The sequence below is a fragment of the Oncorhynchus keta genome, chromosome 7 (genome assembly GCF_023373465.1).
Source record: "Oncorhynchus keta strain PuntledgeMale-10-30-2019 chromosome 7, Oket_V2, whole genome shotgun sequence".
In the NCBI taxonomy this organism is placed as follows: domain Eukaryota; kingdom Metazoa; phylum Chordata; class Actinopteri; order Salmoniformes; family Salmonidae; genus Oncorhynchus; species Oncorhynchus keta.
Window position 1 is genome coordinate 38,693,375 of NC_068427.1, and position 27,727 is coordinate 38,721,101.

The following is a 27,727-nucleotide window of genomic DNA, read 5'->3' on the forward strand; positions in this document are numbered from 1 at the left end:
AGTCCGTTGAGTATTTCTAAACAAACAATGTATAGCTTCAACATGTTGAAAACGGTCATGCCGATCTCATGGACTGTCTCTTTTAGTTATACTGTAGATCTGTCATTCAAATTGAAAGCAAGTCTAAGAAGCGGTAGATCTGTTCTATGTACACTATTTCTATGCTTCCCGGTTTAGATGGTACAATGATTCTCTACACTATACTTGCTTGTTTTGTCACATAAAATGAAATTAAGCAAACTACTATAATTTCAGCAACCAGGAAATGGCGGAGCAGTTTATGCAGAGCACCTTTAATTTTTTGAACCACTGTTGGCATTTTGAAGCCCTTGATTAAAGCCACAAACATTGACATTGTATGGGGGATGGGGCTGGGGCTTGGGAAATGTAACCACAGAGCTATGGTTGACTGTCCATGAGATTGAAATGATAGGTTTGAATGTTTACAAATACTCACATGACAACACAAACATAAACACTGGAGTAAAACAAACTTCTATTTTTCATTAAGACATTTGCATTATGTCAGTTCCCACATATTTAGGTGACTTATTGTGGGAAATGGGACTGACATTTGTATTTCTCTTGAGAAAGAGAACAATTGATTCAGTATATTATTGGCAGTTCAATGTTTAAACTCACTTTCCTGAAATGTGCTGATTATTATCATGATAAAAAAACAGCATTTTGTGTTTTTGTATGGCACTCCTAGACGGTAGACTAATAAAAGGTAGACTCCTAAAAGGTTTACTCCTAAATGGTAAGAAATGGTCTCTGTTCTCTACATTCCTGCTTCCTCCGTGTGTCTTCAGCTGGTCCTCAGTGCCATGGGCACTCCTTTATGGTAAGTCACGATAGTACAAAAAAATGTTATGACGATTGCAGACCTGCTTATTCATCAGGTTACAGAAAATGTGAATAACAAAACCCCATTGCTGTCCGTATAAAAGCCCCCTCGCAGCTCCAGGTCGTTGGACAGAAACCCACAAACAACATCAAACATGGGCATGGTATGTACAGATCAGCCAAATGTGGGTCAACCTGTCAGTCCTCTAACGCAACACAGTCATATTCATCTGGGATTCAACTAAAGGAACAGCAGACAGCTTGAAATGGGATCAAGATAAACAAAGATGGTTAATTAGATCAATACATATAGCAGGGTGACTGAGTCTTTTCAGGCATGATGAAAGCAACAGCTTAGTGTCACAAATCCTGTGTATTAGTAACAAAACTTCTCCGAACTTCAGCAAACAACTTTAAAAAGTGAATTGAACGTTTGATGTGTGGTCTCTTTTAGATCATTTCTACGAGGACAGGAACTTCCAGGGCCGCTCTTATGAGACCAACCAGGACATGGTTGCCCTGACATGTCCTCCTACATGTCTCGCTGCCAGTCCTGCAGGGTGGAGAGCGGCTGCTTCATGGTGTACGAGCGCCCCAACTTCATGGGAAACCAGTTCTTCCTGAGGAGGGAAAAGTACTCCGACTACATGCATATGGGAATGAGTGACTCGGTCCTCTCCTGCCGTATGATCCCTCAGGTAGGAGAAAGTCTCAGTGATCCATATAACTCAATTCAATATCTCTGGGGATATTTTATCATCTGTGTATTTCTGCTTAAACCAGCTTGATTTGATGTGATTTATTAGGTTCCCCATTAGCCGATGCCAACGACGACAGCTAGTCTTACTGGGGTCCGACATATAGCGAAAAATACATTACAGTCAAAAAACTTTACAATTGACATACTGTAACTGTAATTTCCTATGTACATTGATTTGGCTTGCTTGTGTTGTTTTATAAACTAATGTGATTTTCTTCTGGGAAATGGCAATCTCCAAACGCCTCTAATTCATGTTACAATAGATGCTGTAAGGAGCTATTGATGTCTACACAGATACAGTTGAATATGACGGAACATTTCAAATCAACGCTATGTGGTATGTGGTAATAATATGAAACCTTAATAATACACAAGTCTTAATTCATCTAGGTTCCAAACGGGATTTAACAGCCATGACAAACTTAATTTTCCCTACACTTTAGCAGAGAGCAACACTTTCTAAGAACAACTCGGTTTAAGTGCCTTGCCTAGGTGCACATTGGCAGATTTTTCACCTAGTAGGTGCTAGGATGCAAAACCAGTGACTTTCTGGTTACTGGCCCAACACTCTTAAGCGCTAGGCTACCTGGCACACTTTAATTGGAATTACAGATGTAAAGGAGTGGTGATTATGAGCGTGATTTATTTTGCACAACAGCACAGAGGATGAGAGTCCACCAGAAGGAGAACTTCAGAGGCACGAGATTTGTATACCATGTCATATCATATATTATACAATGTAAGTTATATTTCAGAATGAAGAGGAGGTATGTGATGATCAAGTAAGAAAAATACTGTACATAGTGTTTTTGCATTTATTTGAACAATTGACAATCAGATGATTTAGCATATGTCGGTGATACGCCTCATGCTCATGAACCTCATGCCCTTGGCCCCCATGCCCATATCTTTGAAGCTCCTGTACTCTCCAGGCCTCATGTACATCATCCTGCCTCTGAAGTGGGGCTGCTCAAACATCAGCCAGTGGCCGTCCATAACCTGGGCAGACTGGCAGTCAGACATGCGGTAACGATCCTGGATGGAGTCACAGTCATCCATCAGCTCCATGCTCTGACCTCCAAAGTTCTCCTTCTCGTAGATCTTCATTTTATAGGATCCTCTGTGCTGTTGGTGGAGAATTTTTTTAATGTTTTATTAATTCCAAAGTATGACAGTTTTAGAAGCCTACTTTGTAATTTCAAGGAAGAAATGCTATTTCTTCCGTACCATGGGGATCATACGGCTGGACCTGATGCAGTCGCTCTGGCTCATGCCCATCAGGCGCTGGTTGTCGGGGTACTCTCCTTTTCTGACCAGCATCTGGTGTCCCATGAAGTTGGGGCGCTCGTAGACCATAAAGCAGCCGCTCTCAACCCTGCAGGAGTTGCACCTGCTCAGGTAGGAGGACATGTCGGGGCAGTCCTGGCTGGTCTCATAGGAACGACCCTGGAAGTTCTTGTCCTCATAGAAGGTGATCTGTAGAAAAGTTTTTAGAATGCTATACAACACCTACGCAGAATTAAGGTGCAGACACACATCAAAAGCAGTCATTTAGTTAGAATGACATGAACATTTATTTAAATGCCACCTACCCTGCCCATGGTCATGGTGGCTGTTGGTTGTTTAAACTTGACTGTAAATGCTTGTGCCACCCTTGCCCTTTTATACTTTGTTAGATGCCCACAGCATATGTAACCACATTGTGTTCAATTCCTGAGTCATCACCATGTAATCTACTGTAAACTAAAGCAGGTTCAATATGATTGGTTTTAGTAGTGTTTGCATAATATTTTAAAGAGTTAGTATACCGTAGTAAATTAAACATGTAAATGTCTTGCCTATGTCTTTGATGATCATGGAACATTAACTATGATTCCTAACTCTAAACAATTCGTACATCACCTAGAAGTAGAGATGGAGATTGGCACACTGCCAACTGTGCCAACTGAGCAAAGCAAAAAGCCGCTTCACTGGAACACAGAGTATTGGTCTGCCCCTATTTTTGTTACGTTGCAGGAAATAACTCTGTGATACCTGGGGTTGCAATCTCATGACACCTGTTGCTAAAGTTTTCCATTTTTGGCCACAGAAAGTGCACGCAATTGTGATTATAACTTCATTGTTGGTACTAAATTGAACACTTCACACTTAAAATGTACCAAAAGAAAAAACAAATTAAAAAGGATTGCAGTCATTCCTATTTGTACTTGTTTTGATTAAGGATCCCAATTACTTCCTGCCAAGGCAGCAACTACTCTTCCTGGGGTCCAGCAACATTATGTCAGTTATATACAATTACAAATATTACATGGCATTACATTTCGTAAAACTTTTCACAACACATGAAGTGTGTGCCCCCAGGCCTAGGACTAAAGTACAATATTCCCTAGTCTAAGCTAAATCACTTGGAGTCAATAGTAATGTGTTGAATGCAAGCATTATGTAATATTTAAAAAATGATTCAGTTCAAGAGACAGAGTTATTGTATTTCCTCAAATACCATCAACATAAGCAGGGTTGGGAAGACTTTGTGAACGGATTTAATGAAGATCACTTGGTATCCCATCCTCCCCTAGTGCCATTATTGGCACCAAAGGAATTACAAATATTTCCATTTGATTCTATTTTGTGTTGTGCTTTTTAAACTTATTTTAAGCAAAATACAATGAAGTTCCCGAGGTTTGATATGACTATTTTTACACAAAATTATTGAAAAACATAAGAGTTAGATGAAACATTACAACAAAGTAGGTTGAAGAAAAAAAATATATATATATATATATATAAAATAACATTTAAAAAAATAAAACAAAGCAGGTCAATACCAACAGTGATGTAGTGGTAGAAAATAGGTGGGTAAAACTCTGTTTGGCGGTCACGGTGAAAAAAGTAACACTCCCTATACTTTCAATGCATTTTTCTGCCAACTGTGGGTAAACTGTTGGGCAAACTGTGTTTACTTGCGTTGACCCTGCACTACACCACTGGATCCCAACCTTAACCAAAGTTAGTGCCTTAAAGGGGCAATCTGCAGTTGTTACATCCATTTTTGTACTTGTAAATATGTGATACACACTCCATGATGCTTGAAGAATATAACTTAGAAATGCCCTATGAGCTTAGTTGTCTTACCCAATCAGAACCAAAAACATAAGGTTATTTTACTCTAATGTTTGTAAACAATGTGAATGTAAACAAACACTGTATAGCTTCAAAACATGGTTAAAACGATAATGTTGATATCATGGATGTTCCGTTCTTGCATCCATAGCTCTGTCTATGATTTTGAGTGGTTACATTTCTCCAGCCCAATCCCTCAGATTTGAATCTTTGTTTTTATTTCAGCAATGTTCTACTTGCGATGTGCTAGACGGCTTGCTCAAGATTGTAATAAAAAAAAATAGACTGGGGCTGATTTGCTTGATCCTTCCTTGGTCCAGCTTTCTGCTCCTCTGATCGCAGCATCTTAAACACATATTTAATATTTAAATGATTTCTGGTACCATCCCCAGGGTCCATATACTTCCCCTTCACTCCCCCTTGAAGAATGTGTTTGTTTCATATGATTGTGTTTTGCTTTTCGTGTATTGATGTGTATATAGATATGTATAGTGTAATTGATATGTATATAGATATGTATAGTGTAATTGATGTGTATATAGATATGTATAGTGTAATTGATGTGTATATAGATATGTATAGTGTAATTGATGTGTATATAGATATGTATAGTGTAATTGATGTGTATATAGATATGTATAGTGTAATTGATGTATATAGATATGTATAGTGTAATTGATGTGTATATAGATATGTATAGTGTAATTGATGTGTATATAGATATGTATAGTGTAATTGATGTGTATATAGATATGTATAGTGTAATTGATGTGTATATAGATATGTATAGTGTAATTGATGTGTATATAGATATGTATAGTGTAATTGATGTGTATATAGATATGTATAGTGTCATTTATGTGTATATAGATATATATAGTGTCATTTATTTGTTCTTAATTGACTAACCTGTATAAATAAAGGTAAAAACCGAAAAAAGACAGAACAGTCGATACATTCGCTGCCCCCATGCACTTGTTCCCCATAGCAGCGGGTTTCAGTTGGCACTGCCCCAGATGCACACAATCTGGAAAAATAACCATTTACAAACTGATTTAACAAACTTTCCAGCACGCTATGCTGTGTTGCTGAGTTAGGCATTAAAAACAATGGACCATAGATCATTTAGCAATCAAGTTGAGTATAAAAGTGACAGGGGAGGATGAGTGAGCAAAGTACCAGTGTTGTCAGTGATAGGAGACGTCATGGGCAAGGTAGGATAACTATATTTATTGTGGACTTCCATGGGTAGGTCAAAGACGCTGACGCAAACAATTCAATAGGTTATTAAGTAAAAATCATGTAAATTCTAAAATACAGAAATGTGAGTGAACACACCTAGATCGAGTTCACATTTATGTATGTGATCATATTTTAATAACTTTATAAAAAAACATAACTTCCTAGATCATCTTCTACGAGGACAAGAACTTCCAGGGTAGTTCCTATGAGGCCAGCAATGATTGCCCTGAGCTGACCTCCCACCTTAGCAGGTGCAACTCCTGCAGGGTTGAGAACGGCTGCTTTATGGTCTACGAGCACCCCAACTTCATGGGACACCAGATGCTGGTCAGAAAAGGAGAGTACCCCGACAACCAGCGGCTGATGGGCATGAGCCAGAGCGACTGCATCAGGTCCAGTCGTATGATCCCCATGGTAAGAAGAACTAACGTGTCATGGCTCAATTCAGTGTTGTTTATTTCATTTACCACACATGGATAAGAAATTCCAATCAAATTCCCCAAAACAGCACAAAGGAAACTTCAGGATGAGGATCTATGAGAGGGAGAACTTCGGAGGTCAGATGCACGAGATGATGGACGACTGTGACTCCATCCAGGGGCGTTACGGTATGTCAGACTGCCAGTCCTGCAACGTGATGGACGGCCACTGGCTGATGTACGAGCAGCCCCACTTCAGAGGCAGAATGATCTACCTGAGGCCTGGAGAATACAGGAGCCTGAGGGATATGGGCTTGGGCCCCGTGGACATGAGAATCGGCTCCATCAGACGTATCATAGACTCCTGTTAAACCCCCATCAAACTCCACCTAATCCTAATAAATATATGCTTTTATCTGTTGTAAGACTTTTGCTCTTTTACTCCCTTCACAACACGTGTTCAGTATTATACTTGTCAAATAGTGTAGACTTCATGTAGGAGCCTTACATCAATAGATACTGCATTAAGACTTCCCTTTCAACCAGATCTCGCATACTTGAAATGTACAATTCATATTTATTTTTTTAAAGGATTGTACTCTAGGTTTGAGAGATGTTCTGGTTAGAGTTCCATCCTGAGAATAAATCCCTTTTTCTCCAAGGTAACCCGGTATTTCCCGCCAAAACCAGAAATGTAATTCTAAAGCTTTATAAAGCATTATATATCATATAAATGTCTAGATTTGATTAGAGCTTTAATCAGCATGAACATAAAAATCTGATGCTATCTGAACCTGATGTGCCATATATTAAATACATTATTATGAGCCCTACTAACAACATTTAATGAGCCCAAGCCCAAAGAAGCCCAAATGATTGTGCCGTTATCCAATACATATGTGATATAGGCACATTACGCACGACAGAAAAACATAAAAGCCAATAGATGTAGCAAGCTATATATGTTCTCTTGGGTAAATAAATTAAACAAGCTTCAGTAGGCTAAACTTTTTTAGTATCAATTGTATTACTGTACTGTATTATACTGTATTTTATGGACTGGAATTATACACATCATTCAAACAATGATAAAGAATATGAGAAAATGTAATACTGGTGCAGCACATGTTACCTATGAAGGTACAAGTATTGGCTAGCGAATTTGATTTTAATTCTGAAATACTGCATAATAGGGCTTATTTGTAAAATTAGCAGGCTGACACTTATAATACAGTTGAAGTCGGAAGTTTACGTACATCTTAGCCAACGACATTTAAACTCGGTTTTTCACAATTCCTGACATTTAATCCTAGGACAAATTCCCTGTCTTAGGTCAGTTAAGATCACCACTTTATTTTAAGAATGTTAGAATAATAGTAGAGAGAATGATTAATTTGAGCTTGTATTTCTTTCATCACATTCCCAGTGGGTCAGAAGTTTACATACATTCAATTAGTATTTGGTAGCATTGCCTTTAAATTGTTTAACTTGGGTCAAACATTTCAGGTAGCCTTCCACAAGCTTCCCACAATAAGTGGGGTGAATGTTGGCCCATTCATCCTGACAGAGCTGGTGTAACTGAGTCAGGTTTGTAGGCCTCCTTGCTCACACACACTTTTTCAGTTCTTGCCACAACATTTCTATGGGATTGAGGTCAGGGCTTTGTGATTGCCACTTCAATACCTTGACTTTGTTGTCCTTAAGCCATTTTGCCACAACTTTGGAAGTATGCTTGGGGTCATTGTCCATTTGGAAGACCCATTTTCAGGCAAGCTTTAACTGATGTCTTGAGATGTTGCTTCAATATATCCACCAAATTCTCCTCACTTATTATGCCATCTATTTTGTGAAGTGCACCAGTCCTTCCTGCAGCAAAGCACCCCCACAACATGATGCTGCCACTCCCGGGCTTCACAGATGGGATGGTGTTTTTCGGCTTGCAAGCCTCCCCCTTTTACCTCCAAATATAACAATGGTCATTATGGCCAAACAGTTCTATTTTTGTTTCATCAAACCAGAGGACATTTCTCCAAAAAGTACAATCTTTGTCCCCACGTGCAGTTGCAAACCGTAGTCTTTTTTGTACTTTTGTACCTGTTTCCAGCATCTTCACAAGGTCCTTTGCTGTTGTTCTGGGATTGATTCACACTTTTCGCACCAAAGTACGTTCATCTCAAGGAGACAGAACGCGTCTCCTTCCTGAGCGGTATGACGGCTGCGTGGTCCCATGGTGTTTATACTTGCGTACTATTGTTTGTACAGATGAGCGTGGTACCTTCAGGCGTTTGGAAATTACTCCCAAGGATGAACCAGACTTGTGGAAGTCTACAATTTATTTTCTGAGGTCTTGACTGATTTCTTTTGATTTTCCTGTCATGTCAAGCAAAGAGGCACTGAGTTTGAAGGTAGTCCTCCTGACTCAAATTATGTCAATTAGCCTATCAGAAGCTTCTAAAGCCATGGAATCATTTTCTGGAATTTTCCAAGCTGTTTAAAGGCACAGTCAACTTAGTGTATGTAAACTTCTGACCTACTGGAATTGTGATACAGTGAATTATAAGTGAAATAATCTGTCTGTGAACAATCGCTGGAAAATTACTTGTGTCATGCACAAAGCAGATGTCCTTACCGACTTGCCAAAACCATAGTTTGTTAACAAAAAATTTGTGAGTGGTTGAAAAACGAGTTTTGATGACTTCAACCTAAGTGTATGTAAACTTCCAACTTCAACTGTACCTTTTATAATATTTCCCCGAATGTTATTAGCCAACCTCCTCTTTCTCTCTGTGTTGTTGCTTCATTCCTTTCTCACTTTCAACAGTTGATTGAAATACGTTTCATTGTCCTTATCTTCATCATTCAAATGACATCCTTGAATAATACAGGACTAGAATTAGATGCATAAGGCTTTCACTTCTGTTCATGAAGATTGAATGGTTACGGGTCTGAATAAATAACTGCTATATCCGTGAGTTCTATTGGCTGCTGTATTTAACATTCAGCAAAAAAATAGGTTGCGAACCTGTTCAAATTCTGTATTGATATATATCAGAAATGCAAGCCAAAAATTATGTCTAGCAAGCTATTCTAGTCTAGCTTTTCCGTGAAAGAGAGCTCAACCGTGCACTGATTTAAAGCAATGAAAGATTATAGTTATAGGCTGTTCTAAAACTCTGCAGCTGCAATAAAACATAAAACATCTTTATATAATTAAAAAACAAGGTGACCCCCGAATGCCAGATGGAGATGGGTAAATTAGACAAGTATAAGGTCTTTATATTACTATAGCATAGGCTATGCTGCAGCAAATGTAGGCCGACATGTAACAACAACAAAAAGTTACCAAGATGAGATGATAGGTCTACACATGCATAGTGAACTGCACTCCATACTGAGATGGCCTGTCTGTTCCCACCCTGAGCGTTGATGATTCATGCAGAGGCGTTAGAGAAGACAGATTTAGACATGTAATTTAACTGTTTCATTTCACGCCATGCTGTTCATATAAATAATGTATTATAATTGACTGGTTTTGGGCGGTAAATCCTTGTAAATCACATAACCAGGTTTTTAAGCCTTGAGACAATTGAAACATGGATTGCAGTCAAGAACTGCAATGCTGCTGGGATTTTCATGCTCAACACTTTCCCATGTGTATCAAGAATGCTTTACCACCCAAAGGACATCCAGCCAACTTGACACAACTGTGGGAAGCATCGGATTCAACATGGGCCAGCATCCCTGTGGAACACTTTCGACCCCTTGTAGAGTCCATGTAACAACGAATTGAGGCTGTTCTGAGGGAAAAAGGGAGTGCAACTTAATGTTAGGAAGGTGTTCCTAATGTTTTGTTTCTTCAGTATATGTTTAAGTATTACAAAAGAGAAGTCAACATGTGGATACAGTATATGTTTATGTATTACAAAAGAGAAGTCAACATGTGGATAAAGTATATGTTTAGGTATTACAAAAGAGAAGTCAACATGTGGATACAGTATATGTTTAGGTATTACAAAAGAGAAGTCAACATGTGGATACAGTATATGTTTAAGTATTACAAAAGAGAAGTCAACATGTGGATACAGTATATGTTTAAGTATTACAAAAGAGAAGTCAACATGTGGATACAGTATATGTTTAAGTATTACAAAAGAGAAATCAACATGTGGATACAGTATGTTTAAGTATTACAAAAGAGAAGTCAACATGTGGATACAGTATATGTTTAAGTATTACAAAAGAGAAGCCAACATGTGGATACAGTATATGTTTAAGTATTACAAAAGAGAAGTCAACATGTGGATACAGTATATGTTTAAGTATTACAAAAGAGAAGTCAACATGTGGATACAGTATATGTTTAAGTATTACAAAAGAGAAGCCAACATGTGGATACAGTATATGTTTAAGTATTACAAAAGAGAAGTCAACATGTGGATACAGTATATGTTTAAGTATTACAAAAGAGAAGTCAACATGTGGATACAGTATATGTTTAAGTATTACAAAAGAGAAGCCAACATGTGGATACAGTATATGTTTAAGTATTACAAAAGAGAAGTCAACATGTGGATACAGTATATGATTAAGTATTACAAAAGAGAAGTCAACATGTGGATACAGTATATGTTTAAGTATTACAAAAGAGAAGTCAACATGTGGATACAGTATATGGGAAGTTGGACAACAGGTTACTGAAACACCAGACATGTTCTTGTTTGACTCGGTGAGTGTCATATTTTTGTTAACTAACTTTTAAACTAACCCTAACCTTATCCAGTCACTAGCATGCCTGACCAAAAACTTAACCTAACCCTGACCTTAAACTGGAGCTAGAATACTAACAGTTGTCCCGCTTCCCAAATGTTCACATGATGACATTTGAGAGTGAAAATAAGAGATTTGACTTTATTGGAGATACACATTAGTATGTAATCCAAGAGAGTTAGACTGTGTATGGAATGGACATGTTGCTGTTGTAATGCGATCGCGAATAAGGGAGTCTGACAACGTTACTGCTGGTGTAAATGTTTACTTCACCATTAGCATTTCATACATGGTGCATCTTGTGTCACACTTAATGATGTCCCCATACACCCCACTTATAGTGTACTAGTTCCGGTGTAACCCCCGCCCATCTTTAGCCCCCTTCTTTTAATTTGAAACAACAACCATGTTCAATGTATCTCACAGGCCATTGTTCAACACCCGTCTGTCTTCTTGTTTTGGAATGAACATAGTGGCCATACTTGGGATTGGGCTAGGGTTAGGCCAGAATAATGACAAAGTGTTAAGTATTTAATAACATATTTCTGAGGAATATGTTTCAGAATGTATTCTACAATAATGAATAAAGACAGACACGAATGTCAAGTTCAATCGCCATATTGCTATAATACCTGATGTAACAACCATATGTTTTTACATACGTAGAGTCAATAATATACACGATATGTATAATACGTTGTCATGAATGTTTAGAATCTTCTGTTTCACTCTTTATATGTTGAACACAATATGGACACCGATGCACCTGCAACAGAGATGCATACAGAGACAGATAATAACCCTTTGAGTCCACACTGAGCGGTAGGCCCTGTCCTGTGTTGTTGAGTCAGGACTTTACACAATGAGAGGCCACAGATTCTTTGGGTGTTGGACAGGTATAAAAGTTAGGGCTAACACAGACAGGAATTCAGTGCAGTCACAGTGCAGTCCTGAAGAACAAACGTCATCATGATGGGCAAGGTATGAATTTTCCCTCTGTTTCGTCTATCTATATGTGATAGACTGTTTGACAACAATTTCATAATGTCAGACATAGTTTCGGGGTAAATGTAGTTCAAGTTCAATTTTGATTTAGTTAATTATCTATTGTAGCTTCTCTCTTCATGACAGTATTACTCACCGACTCTATGTCATCCCCAGATCATCTTCTACGAGGACAAGAACTTCCAGGGTCGTTCCTATGAGACCAGCTCCGACTGCCCTGAGTTGACCTCCCACCTGAGCAGGTGCCACTCCTGCAGGGTTGAGAGCGGCAACTTCATGGTGTACGATCGCCCCAACTTCATGGGAAACCAGTACTTCATGAGGAGGGGAGAGTACTCTGACTACCAGAGTATGATGGGAATGAGGGAATGCATCAGGTCCTGTCGCATGATCCCCATGGTAGGTTTAACATAGATTAATCTGTGAAAATAAAGTATGTTTTGATGGTGGTATTCTCATACAAAATGAGTTTGTTAATAATTTCACTGATCAATAAAGTAACCCTATGATGTTCTTTCCTCCTAACAGCACCGTGGAAACTACAAGATGAGGATCTACGAGAGGGAGAACTTCGGGGGTCAGATGCACGAGATGATGGACGACTGTGACTCCATCCAGGAGCGTTACCGTATGTCCGACTGCCAGTCCTGCAACGTGATGGATGGCCACTGGCTGATGTACGAGCAGCCCCACTTCAGAGGCAGGCAGATGTACATGAGGCCTGGAGAGTACAGGAGCTTCAAGGATATGGGCATGGGAATGGGAGGCATGGGCAGCACGAGTGGCATGAGGTGCATGAGCATGAGGCGTATCATGGACAACATGTCTATGTAAATGCTCCAATGTTTAATGAAACATGTCATTCTGTTTGGTCTCTGTGGGACGATTCATGAAAGGTTAAAAAAATAAAAAAATAAAACCAAAATCTGAGTTTGAGTGATTTGTTATCAGTAACATGATATATTTACTTTAATTTAAATACCACATAAAATGTTTTTAAAAATCATAACTATCTAGTACATACGAATACAAAATATATTGTTATACAAAAAAGCAAGAAATAAAATACGTACAAATAATAAGAAAATAATATAAAGAGTGAAATAGGAGCATTTTTGTGCTTTTGAAAAGGAACAACATTTTTCTTAAAAATACTTATTCGAGTTTCTGAGACATGGTTACTTAACCTACATTTACAGAAGAAATGTATAATTTTATTTACTTCAACATAATTACATATATAACAATTGGTGTATAATTAAAAACATAAATTAATTTTACAAGCTAGCTAGTTTCATCACCATAAAATAGTTGCTTACAATAGTTTTATAAAAATAGTTTGTGAATTGTGACGTAGAAGTCCGTCACTGGCCGCGGGCAGCATTTGGTTCTTTAACGCACGCACACATTCATCACTCCTTCCTGCTCCGTTATAAGATAAGTTAACCATGTGGGTCAACACACAAATTAACTTCTGTCTTAGTACATACATTTCACGTTTGTCAGTGTTCATATTTAAGATAAGCGATATGTATTATACTTATCTATGTTGTGGATGATCGCATTGTTTGTTTGTTTGTTTGTTCTGTTCCTCTCAAGCTTCTATCTCTGTAGCTTCCGGGTATGCTGGATAAGGACCCGAGCAAAGGGAATTGGGCTGACTTTGTAGTGCCTGTCCCAAATGGCTCATTAATCTAAATGTGCATATTGAAAGACACTGTCAGTAGTGATGTCATTTTGTAAATGTTATGTTGTGATATTGTTTCATAAACATGTTGCAATGTATATACTTTAGTATGTTTGTTTAGTTAAATGGAAAATGTAGGTTTGTATAGGTAATTGCTTAATTAATTAATTAGTGTTAATTGTTCTGATGGGAGGGGCTAGCCCTACAAAATGAGCCTCTCTTTCAGTTCATGGAGAGGCATTTGGGATTGAGCTGTGGATGGGGTAGCATTGTTTTTTATTTTATTTTATTTTATTTTTTAAATTTTTAGCTGGCCCATAAGGTATATTTTGATGGTAGTACTGTTGTTTTTGTTCCGGAATCACTTTGTAAATAAACACCCTGAAGCACAGAAGAACTTTTGCGTCTCCGCCATCTTTTTATTTTGATAGAGGTTAGGTTTTCCAGTATAGCCTTCTGGCTGACTCTACGTGACATGAATAAATGGATTGTCGAGTACTATAGGAAGGCACAAGGACTACCTTAAAGGTGCAATATGCAGAAATCGCATGCAATTTCCTGGTTGCAAAAATTCTAATAGTTTGCCTAATTTCAGTTTTTTTGACAGTGTTGAAAATCATTATTCAATCTAAACCGCTGTGAAATATATTTTCTATATCCAAAATAATTGGATTTTCAGCTGTTTGAATGCTGGTGTACGCAAAAACTAAACTTAATGGGAAGCATAGAAATAGCACATATAGAACAGATCTACCGCTTCTTAGACTTGCTTTCAATCAAAATTAAAGATCTATAAGTCACACAAATTGCAGTTATTGCTCTTGCTAAGAAGCTATGTTTGTTTCTTTTTGACCATTTTAATTGAAAACAATCACATGAAGTTACTTAATTGTTACCTAGAAATGATTTGATATTGAGATAAAAATAGCTGCATTGGACCTTTAATGAAAGCAAATAATTAGACATGTAATATGTCCTGAAGATTTTAACAGTTGCTTGTTAAAAAAAAAACTTTAGCATGTTTTGTGTTAAACTCTCCGCGGTTACACCAGCAGTGGTGAAATGGGGAGGGGTACGTGGAAGTGGGAATTCACAAAGTGAAAATCTCTGTTACTGGCTGATAAGATGTCAAACAATCTTACCATAAAAATATTAACTGTTTCAACTTTAAAAGATTAGTTACCAGACTTAAATAAAATGTTATGTTGTCTATTATTCATTTTTTTCCAATCTCAACTTGATTTCCTGATTTGACATCACTTTTGATAGCATTTCAACAAAGCAGTGTATTACGTATCTCTATTTCAAAGTTACCCTGCTGCCTTTATGCTAATAAAAGTTGTTCAAATAGCTGATGCAAAGAAAAACGTTAAGTTCCCAACAACGGAGCGGTTATGTACAGTAGCTTCAACTTCAACAAAATATACCATTATTAATCCTCAAATCAGACAATACATACAATTTTCCAACACCATCAAGTGCATAAATCTTCACCACTTACAGTGCATTTGGAAAGTAATTCAGAAACCTTGACTTCTTCCACATGTTGTTACGTTATAGCCTTATTCTAAAATGGAATAAATCATTTTTTCCCCTCATCAATCTACACACAATACCCCATAATGACAAAGCAAAAACTGTTTTTTTATATATTTTTTTGCAAAATTATTTAAAAAAAGAATAAACTGAAATATCACATTTACACAAGGGGCGCATCTTAATTTAAGAAGTGGGGGACATATTATATATACATACAGAAATGGCTAAGAATGAATTTTCGTTTCATTTTGACCATTTTAATTGAAAACAATCACAGTAAGGTACTTAATTGTTACCCAGAAATGATTTGATATTGAGATAGAAATGGCTGCATTGGGCCTCCTTAAGAGTATTCGTTAGAAGACTGATTTTAGGGAAGTCTCGTGGTCTGACTAACATCGCTGTAGCTCGACCACCTTCCACCATAGATGCAGAAGGCTGACATAGGAAAATGCTGAGGATTTAAACTGATGGATTTTGATGGGGATTTTTAAATCATGTTACTCTTCATCCCATTCATCCCTCCCAACGGCGTAGACTTTTAGAGGTTGAAGCAAATATAGTATAATAATTAGGCAATAACAAAAACCAAAGGCCAGAATAAAACATCCTAAAGCAAGGTTTCCAAGACTACAGAATATGTTACAGTGTTCTACGAGGGCTTAATCCTAATTTAACGCCTTAGCTTCGACTTTCACAAAAGTCATACACTGAATTGGAGTTTTGAGTTATAGATTGAGGTATGTAAGCAGAATTCAAGTTATCATTCTGCCCCAGGAAATTATGTATAGTGGTCCTGTGTGACTCATTTGGTAGGAGCATGTCCATAGCAACGTCAGGGTTGTGGGTTCAACTGCTCCTGGGGTCACCCATGTGAAAATGCATTCTTTCACTGATGAAAGTCGCTTTGGTGAATAGCAAATACCATGTTATAATTCATATGAACACTGCAGTGATAAATATGGGGAATTCAAGCTATCTTACACCTCGAATACAGAGAAAATGAGGCAGTGAACTATAGGGAAGATTATAGGTAAACTTTTATGGTTGAATGAGGGAAATATATCATTAATACATTTATAATCAATTATAAATGTTCTGGCAATTTCATTTTCTTTAAGAGTGACTATTTAACGACACTGTAGTATGTATCTATTAATATCACATCCATCAAACTATGTGATTGTTATCTATTTTCTTAACTCAGTTCTTTGCATCTGTACACAGTAGTTAACTGGCATGTGAAACCAAAATGAAAGCTGTTGGTATAGATATTATTATATTATTTTTATTTTTATCTATAGCATTAAAAATGAACTTTTAAAAATGAACATTTTATTTTTACCTATAGCATTAAACATGAACTCAAACAAAATAACACTTTTACTGAACATGTTTCACTAAATACCTGGTGTGTTTTGAAATGTGTAAAACAGACCATTGTACACTGCTTTGAAAAGCTCAGTTGTATTGACTTCTAAATGGAAAAACCCATTCTAAAGTCTTCTAGGGACCCAGTCACATGGAAATGTAGGGAAAGCACTTCAGCACTCTACAGGCCTCTATACTGTGTTGCTGGGTCAGGGATTTACACAATGGGACACACAGATTCTTTGGGTTAGGTCAGGTATAAAAGTAAGTGTTAAAACAGGCAGGACACCAGTGAAGCAGCAGCACAGCTCAAAGAAACAACCGCAACCATGATGGGCAAGGTAGGCAGAGTGTTTCATCCTATAATTTTAAGTTGTACATTTAATGCTTGACTAATGGCTGGTTAAGGAAATCATAATTACAATATCTTTCAAAATATTTATTTGATAATAATATTTCCATGTATTTTATTGTTGTGTTTTCAGATCATCTTCTACGAGGACAAGAACTTCCAGGGTCGTTCCTATGAGACCAGCCAGGACTGCCCTGACATGTCCTCCTACCTGAGCAGGTGCCACTCCTGCAGGGTTGAGAGCGGCAACTTCATGGTGTACGATCGCCCCAACTTCATGGGAAACCAGTACTTCATGAAGAGGGGAGAGTACTCTGACTACCAGAGTATGATGGGAATGAATGACTGCATCAGGTCCAGCCGCATGATCCCCATGGTTGGTTGAAAATATGTCATCTTAAAATAGAATAATCTTGTTATTGAAAATAAAACTCTCCTATTACACAAGTTTAACATATAATTTCTCTGATCAATGAAACCTGTTTTTTCCTCCTAACAGCACCGTGGAAATTACAAGATGAGGATCTATGAGAGGGAGAACTTCGGAGGTCAGATGCACGAGATGATGGACGACTGTGACTCCATCCAGGAGCGTTACCGTATGTCCGACTGCCAGTCCTGCAACGTGATGGACGGCCACTGGCTGATGTACGAGCAGCCCCACTTCAGAGGCAGGCAGATGTACATGAGGCCTGGAGAGTACAGGAGCTTCAGGGATATGGGTATGAGTGGAATGAGGTTCATGAGCATGAGGCGTATCATGGACAACATGTCTATGTAAATTCCTCAAATGTATGAAAATTGTTGATTAAATTGTTTTCAAATTCTATAACTGCTAAATTGTCTTCTTTTGTGATTATTACACTCAGAGCACTCCATGTTTAAGCCTTTCACTATTTCACTCCCTACATCTTTAACATGTCAAAGTTTATGTGTACTGTAGACATGAATGTGTACAATAGATGAATGCTGGGTGTAAAATAATATCCAGTGATATCTCAGATCTTTACATGCTATTTTGCGGTGCACAATTTTAAGGATTTTCAAAGAAACTTTCAAAATCAAAATAACAGACTAAAACAATGATTATAGGGTGAGAGGAACATTGGCAACAATTCATTTGCATTTGTTTACAAAATTGTATATCTAGTCAAGGTGTAATTACACATATCGCAAACAAGTATAAAAGTTGTAAGTACTATGTATCAATGTGTAGCGACAGTGCCTAGTGAAAGTCTACACATCCCTTGCAAAGCCTTATAATGTAATCTAAAAATATAATTATATTAGACAAAAATTAGACAAAAATTATAGAATATTTTCCAAATTAATTGTTCTATTTTATTTTGTATTAGGAACATTTTCTATCAGTTTTCTTTCATTTTGAAAAAGAGAAGGTTGTGTAGATTGATAGGAAAAATATAAAATGCATGTATTTAGCTACACATTTAGGTACACATTTAGGTGCAGTAGGTACAGTACACGTTAGGTACACATTTATGTACAGTACACATTTAGGTGCACATTTAGGCACAATACACATTTAGGTCTACATTTAGGTACAATACACATTTACAGTAGGTACAGTACACATTAGGTCCACGTGTAGGTACAGTACACATTTAGGTAGACATTTAGGTACAATACACATTTAGGTCTACATTTAGGTACAATACACATTTACAGTAGGTACAGTACACATTAGGTCCACGTGTAGGTACAGTACACATTTAGGTAGACATTTAGGTAGAATACACATTTAGGTACACAATTAGGTACAGTACACATTTAGGTACACAATTAGGTACAGTAGACATTTAGGTACACAATTAGGTACAGTACACATTTGGGTACACATGAAGGTACAGTACACATTTAGGTACACAATTAGGTACAGTAGACATTTAGGTACACACTTAGGTACAGTACACATTTAGGTACACAATTAGGTACAGTACACATTTAGGTACACAATTAGGTACACAATTAGGTACAGTACACATTTAGGTACACAATTAGGTACACACTTAGGTACAGTACACATTTAGGTACACAATTAGGTACAGTACACATTTAGGTACACAATTAGGTACAGTACAGATTTAGGTACACAATTAGGTACAGTACACATTTGGGTACACATGAAGGTACAGTACACATTTAGGTACACAATTAGATACAGTAGACATTTAGGTACACACTTAGGTACAGTACACATTTAGGTACACAATTAGGTACAGTACACATTTAGGTACACAATTAGGTACAGTACACATTTAGGTACACACTTAGGTACAGTACACATTTAGATACACAATTAGGTACAGTAGACATTTAGGTACACAATTAGATAAAGTAGACATTTAGGTACACACTTAGGTACAGTACACATTTAGGTACACAATTAGGTACAGTACACATTTAGGTACACATTTAGGTACAGTACACATTTACAGTAGGTACAGTACACATTTAGGTACACACTTAGGTACAGTACACATTTAGGTACACATTTATGTAAAGCACAAATGTAGGATAATGAGGTAGGATAATGGCAGAAAGGCAATAAATAGGCCATAGTGGCGCAATTATTACATTATGGCAAATTAAACACTGGGGTGATAGATGTGCAGAAGATGAGTGTACAAGTAGAGATACTGGTGTGCAAAGGAGCAAAATAAATAAAATAGATAACAGTATGGGGATGACGTAGTTGGATGGGCTAATTACAGGTGGGCTATGTACAGGTGCAGTGATCTGTTAGCTGCCCTGACAGCTGGTGCTAGTGAGGGAGATATTAGTCTCCAGCTTCAGAGATTTTTGCAGTTCGTTCCAGTCATTGGCAGCAGGGAACTGGAAGGAAAGGCGGACGAAGGAGGAATTTTGATTTGGGGGTGACCAGTGAAGTATACCTGCTGGAGCGCGTGCTACGGGTGGGTGCTGCTATGGTGACCAGTGAGATAAGGCAGGGCTTTACCTAGCAGAGACTTGTAGATGACCTGGAGCCAGTGGGTTTGGCGACGAATATGAAGCGAGGGCCAGCCAACGAGAGCATACAGGTCGCAGTGGTGGGAAGTATATGGGACTTTGGTGACAAAACAGATGGCACTGTGATAGACCGCATCGAATTTGTTGAGTAGAGTGTTGGAGGCTATTTTGTAAATGACATTGCTGAAGTCAAGGATCGGTAGGATGGTAGGATGGTATGTTTGGGAGCATGAGTGAAGGATGCTTTGTTGCCAAATAGGAAGCCGATTCTAGATTTAATTTTGGATTGGAGATGCTTAATCTGAGTCTTGTTGGAGGCCACGGAAGGAGTGTTGTATGGCATTGAAGCTCGTCTGGAGGTTAGTTAACAGAGTGTCCAACGAAGGGCCAGAAGTATACAGAATGGTGTCGTCTGCGTAGAGGTGGAACAGAGAGTCACCAGCAGCAAGAGCAACATCATTGATGTATACAGAGAAGAGAGTCGGCCCGAGGATTGAACCATGTGGCACCCCCATAGAGACTGCCAGAGGTCCGGACAACAGGCCCTCCGATTTGACACACTGACCTGTCTGAGAAGTAGTTGGTGAACCAGGCGAGGCAGTAATTTGAGAAACCAAGTTTGTTGAGTCTGCCGATAAGAATGTGGTGATTGACAGCGTCGAAATCCTTGGCCAGGTCGATGAATACAGCTACACATTATTGCCTCTTATCGATGGCGGTTATGATATCGTTTAGGACCTTGAGCGTGGCTGAGGTGCACCCATGACCAGCTTGGAAACCAGATTACATAGTGGAGAAGGTACAGTGAGATTCGAAATGGTCAGTGATCTGTTTGTTAACTTGGCTTTCGAAGACCTTAGAAAGGCATGGTAGGATAGATATAGGTCTGTAGCAGTTTGGGTCTAGAGTGTCTCCTCTTTGAAGAGGGGGATGACCGCGGCAGCTTTCCAATCTTTGGGGATCTCAGACAATACGATAGAGGTTGAACAGGCTAGTAATAGGGGTTGCAACAATTTCGGCGGTTCATTTTAAAAAGAGGGGGTCCAGATTGTCTAGCCCGGCTGATTTGTAGGGTCCAGATTTTGCAACTCTTTCAGAACATCAGCTATCTGAATTTGGGTGAGGGAGAAATAGGGGAGGCTTGGGCAAGTTGCTGTGGGGATTGCAGGGCTGTTGACCGGGTTAGGGGTAGCTAGGTGGAAAGCATGGCCACCCGTAGAAAAATGCTTATTGAAATTCTCAATTATCGCTTCTTGAAATTCTAAATTTTTAACACATTTAGGTACAGTACACATTTAGGTGCACATTTAGGTACAGTACACATTTAGGTGCACATTTAGGTACAGTACACATTTACAGTAGGTACAGTACACATTTTGGTACACATTTTGGTACAATACACATTTAGGTACACATTTAGGTACAGTACACATTTAGTACATTAGGCTCCCAAGTGGCGCAGCGGTTTAAGGCAATGCATCTCAATGCTTGAGATGTCACTGCAGACACTCTGGTTCGATTCCAGGCTGCATTACATCCGGATGTGATTGTGAGTCCCATAGGGTGGCGCACAATTGGCCCAGCGTTGTCCGGGTTTGGCAGGTGTAGGCCGTCATTGTAAATAAGAATTTGTTCTTAACTGACTTAACTAATTAAATAAAGTTTTTTAAAATCTACTGTACATAATCACAGAAACTTTGAAATGTTAAAGATGTGGGGAGTGAAATAGTGAAACGCTCAAACATGAAATGCTCTGACTAAAAGCATCACAAACAGAAGACAATTTAGCAGTTTTGAAATTGGAACAAATTTAATCAACAATGTTCATACAACATTTGAAGAATTTACATAGACATGTTGTCCATGATACGCCTCATGCTCATGAACCTCATACCACTCATGCTGCCCATGCCTCCCATTCCCATGCCCATATCCTTGAAGCTCCTGTACTCTCCAGGCCTCATGTACATCTGCCTGCCTCTGAAGTGGGGCTGCTCAAACATCAGCCAGTGGCCGTCCATCACGTTGCAGGACTGGCAGTCTGACATACGGTAACGCTCCTGGATGGAGTCACAGTCGTCCATCATCTCGTGCATCTGACCTCCGAAGTTCTCCCTCTCATAGATCCTCATCCTGAAGTTTCCACGATGCTGTTAGGAGGAAAGAACAGGTTTCCTTGTTCAGATAAATTATTTATAAACTTTGAGAGATTTCTAATTCAATGACAAGATTATTCTAATTTAAGATTAAATATCTCAACCTACCATGGGGATCATGCGACAGGACCTGAAACCATCGCCCATTCCCATCATACTCTGGTAGTCTGAGTACTCTCCCCTCTTCATGAAGTACTGGTTTCCCATGTAGTTGGGGCGCTCGTACATCATGAAGCATCCACTCTGGACCCTGCAGGATTGGCACCTGCTCATGTAGGAGGAAATGTCGGGGCAGTCGGAGCTGCACTCATAAGAGCGGCCCTGGAAGTTTCTGTCCTCGTAGAAGGTGGCCTGAAAATAAAATATAATAATTTCTTGAAATTAAACAATTGTACAAAACAAACATTTAGATACATTTGCGATGCTATTCAGTCACAATGGTAACCAGGTTATCGGGATAAGTACAACTATCATTTTGTAGTTTAGGGTGCTAGAGCATTACAGCCCTTTTGTAGAACAATCTATGAAAATGAAAGAATAAGTTTTTTTAAATAAACTTCCCCGTGCTTACCCTGCCCATGTTCATGCTGGTGTTGGACATGTTTGCTCACTGTACTGCTGGTTGCTGCTCCTGAACTGACTTCCTACCGGGTTTAACCCTTTCTTTTATACCTGACCAAACCTAAAGAATCCCTAGCTCCATTGTTCAAACCCCTGACCCAGCACCATGCTATAGAGGCGTACTGAGGCCACATTTCCAGGGACTGGATCCCTCACTGTCTTTAGAAAGGCTGCTTCTCAATTGGCTGTTTCTCAAACAAAGTAACATAAAGACTTTTGAGAGTAGCTAGTAACAGCCTTGAAATGGAAGGTTCTCCATACATTGAGCATTACTTTAAAAAAAAAAAGATTGTACACGATTTAAGACATTTAAAAGAAATCACACATATTGACTTAAATGGGAAATCTACAGTTGAAACAATAACAAATCACACCCCACCTCTGTTTTGGTAAAAAGCTGAAAGATGTGCCTAGAGAAATGTAATTACTCTCAGATTCATAGACAGAGCTCTTGATTTAAGAACTGACTATCCAATATATTATAATTACTGTTTTAAACATGTTTGGAGGCTATACAGCATTTGGTCACATGTATAATATTTACAAACATTGGATTCAAACAAGCTCATATTGTGGATTCTGATGGGGTACAACAGTTAAACTAAGGTCATGATGCATTTATAAGTTATATTCTTCAAGAATCAATATATATTTTGTTCAAAGTGGCTTAACGTAGACCGACATTCCTACTCATTGAAATGACGTGGAAACAACATTGATTCAACCAGTGTGTGCCTAGTGGGTAACCAGTGTGTCCCTAGTGGGTAACCAGTGTGTGCCTAGTGGGTAACCAGTGTGTGCCTAGTGGGTACCCAGTGTGTGCCTAGTGGGTAACCAGTGTGTGCCTAGTGGGTAACCAGTGTGTGCCTAGTGGGTAACCAGTGTGTGCCTCGTAGGTAACCAGTGTGTGCCTAGTGGGTAACCAGTGTGTGCCTAGTGGGTAACCAGTGTGTGCCTCGTAGGTAACCAGTGTGTGCCTAGTGGGTAACCAGTGTGTGCCTAGTGGGTAACCAGTGTGTGCCTAGTGGGTACCCAGTGTGTGCCTAGTGGGTAACCAGTGTGTCCCTAGTGGGTAACCAGTGTGTGCCTAGTGGGTACCCAGTGTGTGCCTAGTGGGTAACCAGTGTGTCCCTAGTGGGTAACCAGTGTGTGCCTAGTGGGTACCCAGTGTGTGCCTAGTGGGTAACCAGTGTGTGCCTCGTAGGTAACCAGTGTGTGCCTAGTGGGTAACCAGTGTGTGCCTAGTGGGTAACCAGTGTGTGCCTAGTAGGTAACCAGTGTGTGCCTAGTGGGTAACCAGTGTGTGCCTAGTAGGTAACCAGTGTGTGCCTAGTAGGTAACCAGTGTGTGCCTAGTGGGTAACCAGTGTGTGCCTAGTGGGTAACCAGTGTGGGCCTAGTAGGTAACCAGTGTGTGCCTAGTGGGTAACCAGTGTGTGCCTAGTGGGTACCCAGTGTGTGCCTAGTGGGTAACCAGTGTGTCCCTAGTGGGTAACCAGTGTGTGCCTAGTGGGTACCCAGTGTGTGCCTAGTGGGTAACCAGTGTGTCCCTAGTGGGTAACCAGTGTGTGCCTAGTGGGTACCCAGTGTGTGCCTAGTGGGTAACCAGTGTGTGCCTCGTAGGTAACCAGTGTGTGCCTAGTGGGTAACCAGTGTGTGCCTAGTGGGTAACCAGTGTGTGCCTAGTAGGTAACCAGTGTGTGCCTAGTGGGTAACCAGTGTGTGCCTAGTAGGTAACCAGTGTGTGCCTAGTAGGTAACCAGTGTGTGCCTAGTGGGTAACCAGTGTGTGCCTAGTGGGTAACCAGTGTGGGCCTAGTAGGTAACCAGTGTGTGCCTAGTGGGTAACCAGTGTGTGCCTAGTGGGTAACCAGTGTGTGCCTAGTGGGTAACCAGTGTGTGCCTAGTAGGTAACCAGTGTGTGCCTAGTAGGTAACCAGTGTGTGCCTAGTGGGTAACCAGTGTGTGCCTAGTGGGTAACCAGTGTGTGCCTAGTAGGTAACCAGTGTGTGCCTAGTAGGTAACCAGTGTGTGCCTAGTGGGTAACCAGTGTGTGCCTAGTGGGTAACCAGTGTGTGCCTAGTAGGTAACCAGTGTGTGCCTAGTGGTTAAACAGTGTGTTCCTAGTAGGTAACCAGTGTGTGCCTAGTAGGTAACCAATGTGCCCCTAGTGGGTAACCAGTGTGTGCCTAGTGGGTAACCAGTGTGTGCCTAGTGGGTAACCAGTGTGTGCCTAGTGGGTAACCAGTGTGTTCCTAGTAGGTAACCAGTGTGTGCCTAGTGGGTAACCAGTGTGCCCCTAGTGGGTAACCAGGACGTAACATATCATACTAAATATATTATGAAATGTAATATGTGAAGAGATATCTGATATTACACAACTATATTCAAATGTGTGTTTTTTTATTTTAAGAAACATACAACATAGTCTGCTAAAGGCCTTATATTTTACATCTGGGAACTTTTATTTGAATACTTTTTTGAGATGTCTTCAGAATTACAGACAATGCATCATTGACGTTATTAAGGTGACTTTGTGCTACTTAATTATGCTATTTTAAAGAGGAAGGAAGGATAAGTAAGCATATACAGTCTGCCAAGTCACTGAACAAATGTAGCTGATTTACTATACTTCCGAGGGACTCACTGCACAACCCCATAGTTAACAATCACAACCCCGAGAGAAGCTCGGAGAAGCTGTGGGAGGAGCCAGAACCAATTTGTTTGCTGAGTCACAAGGTGTACCCAGAGCCACTTTATAGCATTAGATGGATTTTACATGTATGTAATTTAGCAGACATTCTTATTCAGAGCCGTTTACAGGAGCAATTGGGGTTAAGTGCATTGCTCAAGAGCACATTGACAGATTTTTCAGAGCGGAGATTTGAATTTCTGACCTTTCTGTTGCTGGCCCGGCACTCTTAATCACTAGGTTACCTGCTTCCTCACGGTTTACCCAGTATCGTGGGCAGCAGCAAACACAGGAAATACAGAGGCAAACAGTTTGTCCAACTGTTCTAATTTAAAGATGACCAAAATGCACACCTTGTAGTTTAATTTCCAGTGTTCAATGTGCTTCATAACAAGCCAGACAAAGTTGTTTTCTAGCTTGCTAGTCTGGTAACATTTTCTATCAGATAGCTACAGTATCAAACGTTAGCTATCATTGCACCATTCTTTATAGTTCAGGATTAGATTCTACAGTGAAACAGAGAGATCTGTTTATTTACTTCGATGTTCACTGAGTGTACAAAACAAGAACAGGAAGGTTCCTTATATTGAATGTATGTATGTAGAGCAGAGGCCGAAAAAGTCTTCAAAGATTCTGACAGCAAGCAGGACTAAAATGTTAACAGTGACATCAGCTTTAGGGAGCAGTAATTTGGTGGTCAATAATGGTTGCAATTGAAATAAGCTGTGCATGGGATTTTATCACATATTTATGGTTTAAGGAGAGATCAACTGGTGATAATCTAGTGGCCATCGATGGTTACAATAGGACCTGAGGGATCCAGTCCCTGGAAATGTGGACGTCACCTCAGTGGCCTCAATAGGCCTCTATAGCATGGTGCTGGGTCAGGGGTTTAAACAATGGAGCTAGGGATTCTTTAGGTTTGGTCAGGTATAAAAGAAAGGGTTAAACCCGGTAGGAAGTCAGTTCAGGAGCAGCACCCAGCAGTACAGTGAGCAAACATGTCCAACACCAGCATGAACATGGGCAGGGTAAGCACGGGGAAGTTTATTTTTTTTAACTTATTCTTTCATTTTCATAGATTGTTCTACAAAAGGGCTGCAATGCTCTAGCACCCTAAACTACAACATGATAGTTGTACTTATCCCGATAACCTGGTTACCATTGTGACTGAATAGCATCACAAATGTATCTCAAATGTTTGTTTTGTACAATTGTTTAATTTCAAGAAATGATTATATTTTATTTTCAGGCCACCTTCTACGAGGACAGAAACTTCCAGGGCCGCTCTTATGAGTGCAGCTCCGACTGCCCCGACATTTCCTCCTACATGAGCAGGTGCCAATCCTGCAGGGTCCAGAGTGGATGCTTCATGGTGTACGAGCGCCCCAACTACATGGGAAACCAGTACTTCATGAAGAGGGGAGAGTACTCAGACTACCAGAGTATGATGGGAATGAGCGATGGTTTCAGGTCCTGTCGCATGATCCCCATGGTAGGTTTAACATAGATTAATCTGTGAAAATAAAGTATGTTTTGATGGTGGTATTCTCATACAAAATGAGTTTGCTAATAATTTCACTGATCAATAAAGTAACCCTATGATGTTCTTTCCTCCTAACAGCACCGTGGAAACTACAAGATGAGGATCTACGAGAGGGAGAACTTCGGGGGTCAGATGCACGAGATGATGGACGACTGTGACTCCATCCAGGAGCGTTACCGTATGTCCGACTGCCAGTCCTGCAACGTGATGGACGGCCACTGGCTGATGTTTGAGCAGCCCCACTTCAGAGGCAGGCAGATGTACATGAGGCCTGGAGAGTACAGGAGCTTCAGAGAGATGGGCATGAGTGGCATGAGGTTCATGAGCATGAGGCGTATCACTGATATGTGTTAGATATCTTATATTGACCAAATAAAAGTGATTAGTAATCCGTAACATTTTCGTGTGCTACTTTATTTCAATATTTTGGTATTGGGGCGTAAGCGGTATTAGGTTCATGAGCATGATGTGTATCATTGACTCATGCTACTATATACTATAAACCATTAAATATATAGTTTGCTACTACAAATAAACCATTGAATAAAATAATTCACAAACCTATTTAAGTGATTTTAAGCCCTTTTTCTACTTACTCAGTCAGATGAACTCAAATCA

The 27,727-nt window shown here is 39.4% G+C and overlaps 4 protein-coding genes across 8 annotated transcripts; 2 read left to right on the top strand and 2 right to left on the bottom strand.

The window, feature by feature from the left end:
* Nucleotides 1-2,229: 2,229 nt before the first annotated feature.
* LOC118386517 (gamma-crystallin M3-like) lies at nucleotides 2,230-3,237 on the bottom strand. Its single transcript, XM_035774236.1, has 3 exons — nucleotides 3,199-3,237; nucleotides 2,834-3,082; nucleotides 2,230-2,731 (listed from the first exon to the last, which is right to left on the bottom strand). The coding sequence occupies exons 1-3, from the start codon at nucleotides 3,211-3,213 to the stop codon at nucleotides 2,450-2,452; spliced, it is 546 nt and encodes a 181-aa protein (XP_035630129.1). The 5' UTR covers nucleotides 3,214-3,237; the 3' UTR covers nucleotides 2,230-2,449.
* Nucleotides 3,238-5,896: 2,659 nt separating this feature from the next.
* LOC118386518 (gamma-crystallin M3-like) lies at nucleotides 5,897-6,808 on the top strand. The gene is made up of 3 exons (XM_035774237.1): nucleotides 5,897-5,940; nucleotides 6,134-6,382; nucleotides 6,477-6,808. The coding sequence occupies exons 1-3, from the start codon at nucleotides 5,932-5,934 to the stop codon at nucleotides 6,756-6,758; spliced, it is 540 nt and encodes a 179-aa protein (XP_035630130.1). The 5' UTR covers nucleotides 5,897-5,931; the 3' UTR covers nucleotides 6,759-6,808.
* Nucleotides 6,809-12,022: 5,214 nt separating this feature from the next.
* On the top strand, nucleotides 12,023-27,505 carry LOC118386356 (gamma-crystallin M3-like). 5 transcript variants are annotated; one of them, XM_052522801.1, is made up of 4 exons: nucleotides 12,023-12,135; nucleotides 12,316-12,558; nucleotides 12,688-12,736; nucleotides 17,657-17,940. In XM_052522801.1, exons 1-4 carry the CDS (start codon nucleotides 12,124-12,126, stop codon nucleotides 17,887-17,889), a joined length of 537 nt encoding a protein of 178 aa, XP_052378761.1. In that variant the 5' UTR covers nucleotides 12,023-12,123; the 3' UTR covers nucleotides 17,890-17,940. The 5 variants fall into 5 exon arrangements, with proteins under 5 accessions (XP_052378761.1, XP_035629940.1, XP_052378762.1 ...); XM_052522802.1 differs by lacking the exons at nucleotides 12,023-12,135; nucleotides 12,316-12,558; nucleotides 12,688-12,736 and adding exons at nucleotides 16,961-17,097; nucleotides 17,242-17,484; nucleotides 27,360-27,505 and having other exon boundaries at nucleotides 17,608-17,779; XM_035774047.2 differs by lacking the exon at nucleotides 17,657-17,940 and having other exon boundaries at nucleotides 12,024-12,135; nucleotides 12,688-13,089.
* LOC118386520 (gamma-crystallin M3-like) lies at nucleotides 21,880-22,964 on the bottom strand. The gene is made up of 3 exons (XM_035774239.1): nucleotides 22,824-22,964; nucleotides 22,361-22,603; nucleotides 21,880-22,246 (listed from the first exon to the last, which is right to left on the bottom strand). The coding sequence occupies exons 1-3, from the start codon at nucleotides 22,851-22,853 to the stop codon at nucleotides 21,941-21,943; spliced, it is 579 nt and encodes a 192-aa protein (XP_035630132.1). The 5' UTR covers nucleotides 22,854-22,964; the 3' UTR covers nucleotides 21,880-21,940.
* Nucleotides 27,506-27,727: the final 222 nt, after the last annotated feature.

Bases quoted from the DNA above. Each gene is read 5' to 3' on its own strand.
- LOC118386517 (XM_035774236.1), bottom strand. The intron at 2,732-2,833 runs GTACGGAAGAAA...CTCCACCAACAG, and splicing joins CCAGCCGTATGATCCCCATG to CACAGAGGATCCTATAAAAT.
- LOC118386518 (XM_035774237.1), top strand. The intron at 6,383-6,476 runs GTAAGAAGAACT...TCCCCAAAACAG, and splicing joins CCAGTCGTATGATCCCCATG to CACAAAGGAAACTTCAGGAT.
- LOC118386356 (XM_035774047.2), top strand. The intron at 12,559-12,687 runs GTAGGTTTAACA...TCCTCCTAACAG, and splicing joins CCTGTCGCATGATCCCCATG to CACCGTGGAAACTACAAGAT.
- LOC118386520 (XM_035774239.1), bottom strand. From the start codon at position 22,853: ATGTCCAACACCAGCATGAACATGGGCAGG. The intron at 22,604-22,823 runs GTAAGCACGGGG...TTTTATTTTCAG, and splicing joins CCAGCATGAACATGGGCAGG to GCCACCTTCTACGAGGACAG. The intron at 22,247-22,360 runs GTAGGTTGAGAT...TCCTCCTAACAG, and splicing joins CCTGTCGCATGATCCCCATG to CATCGTGGAAACTTCAGGAT.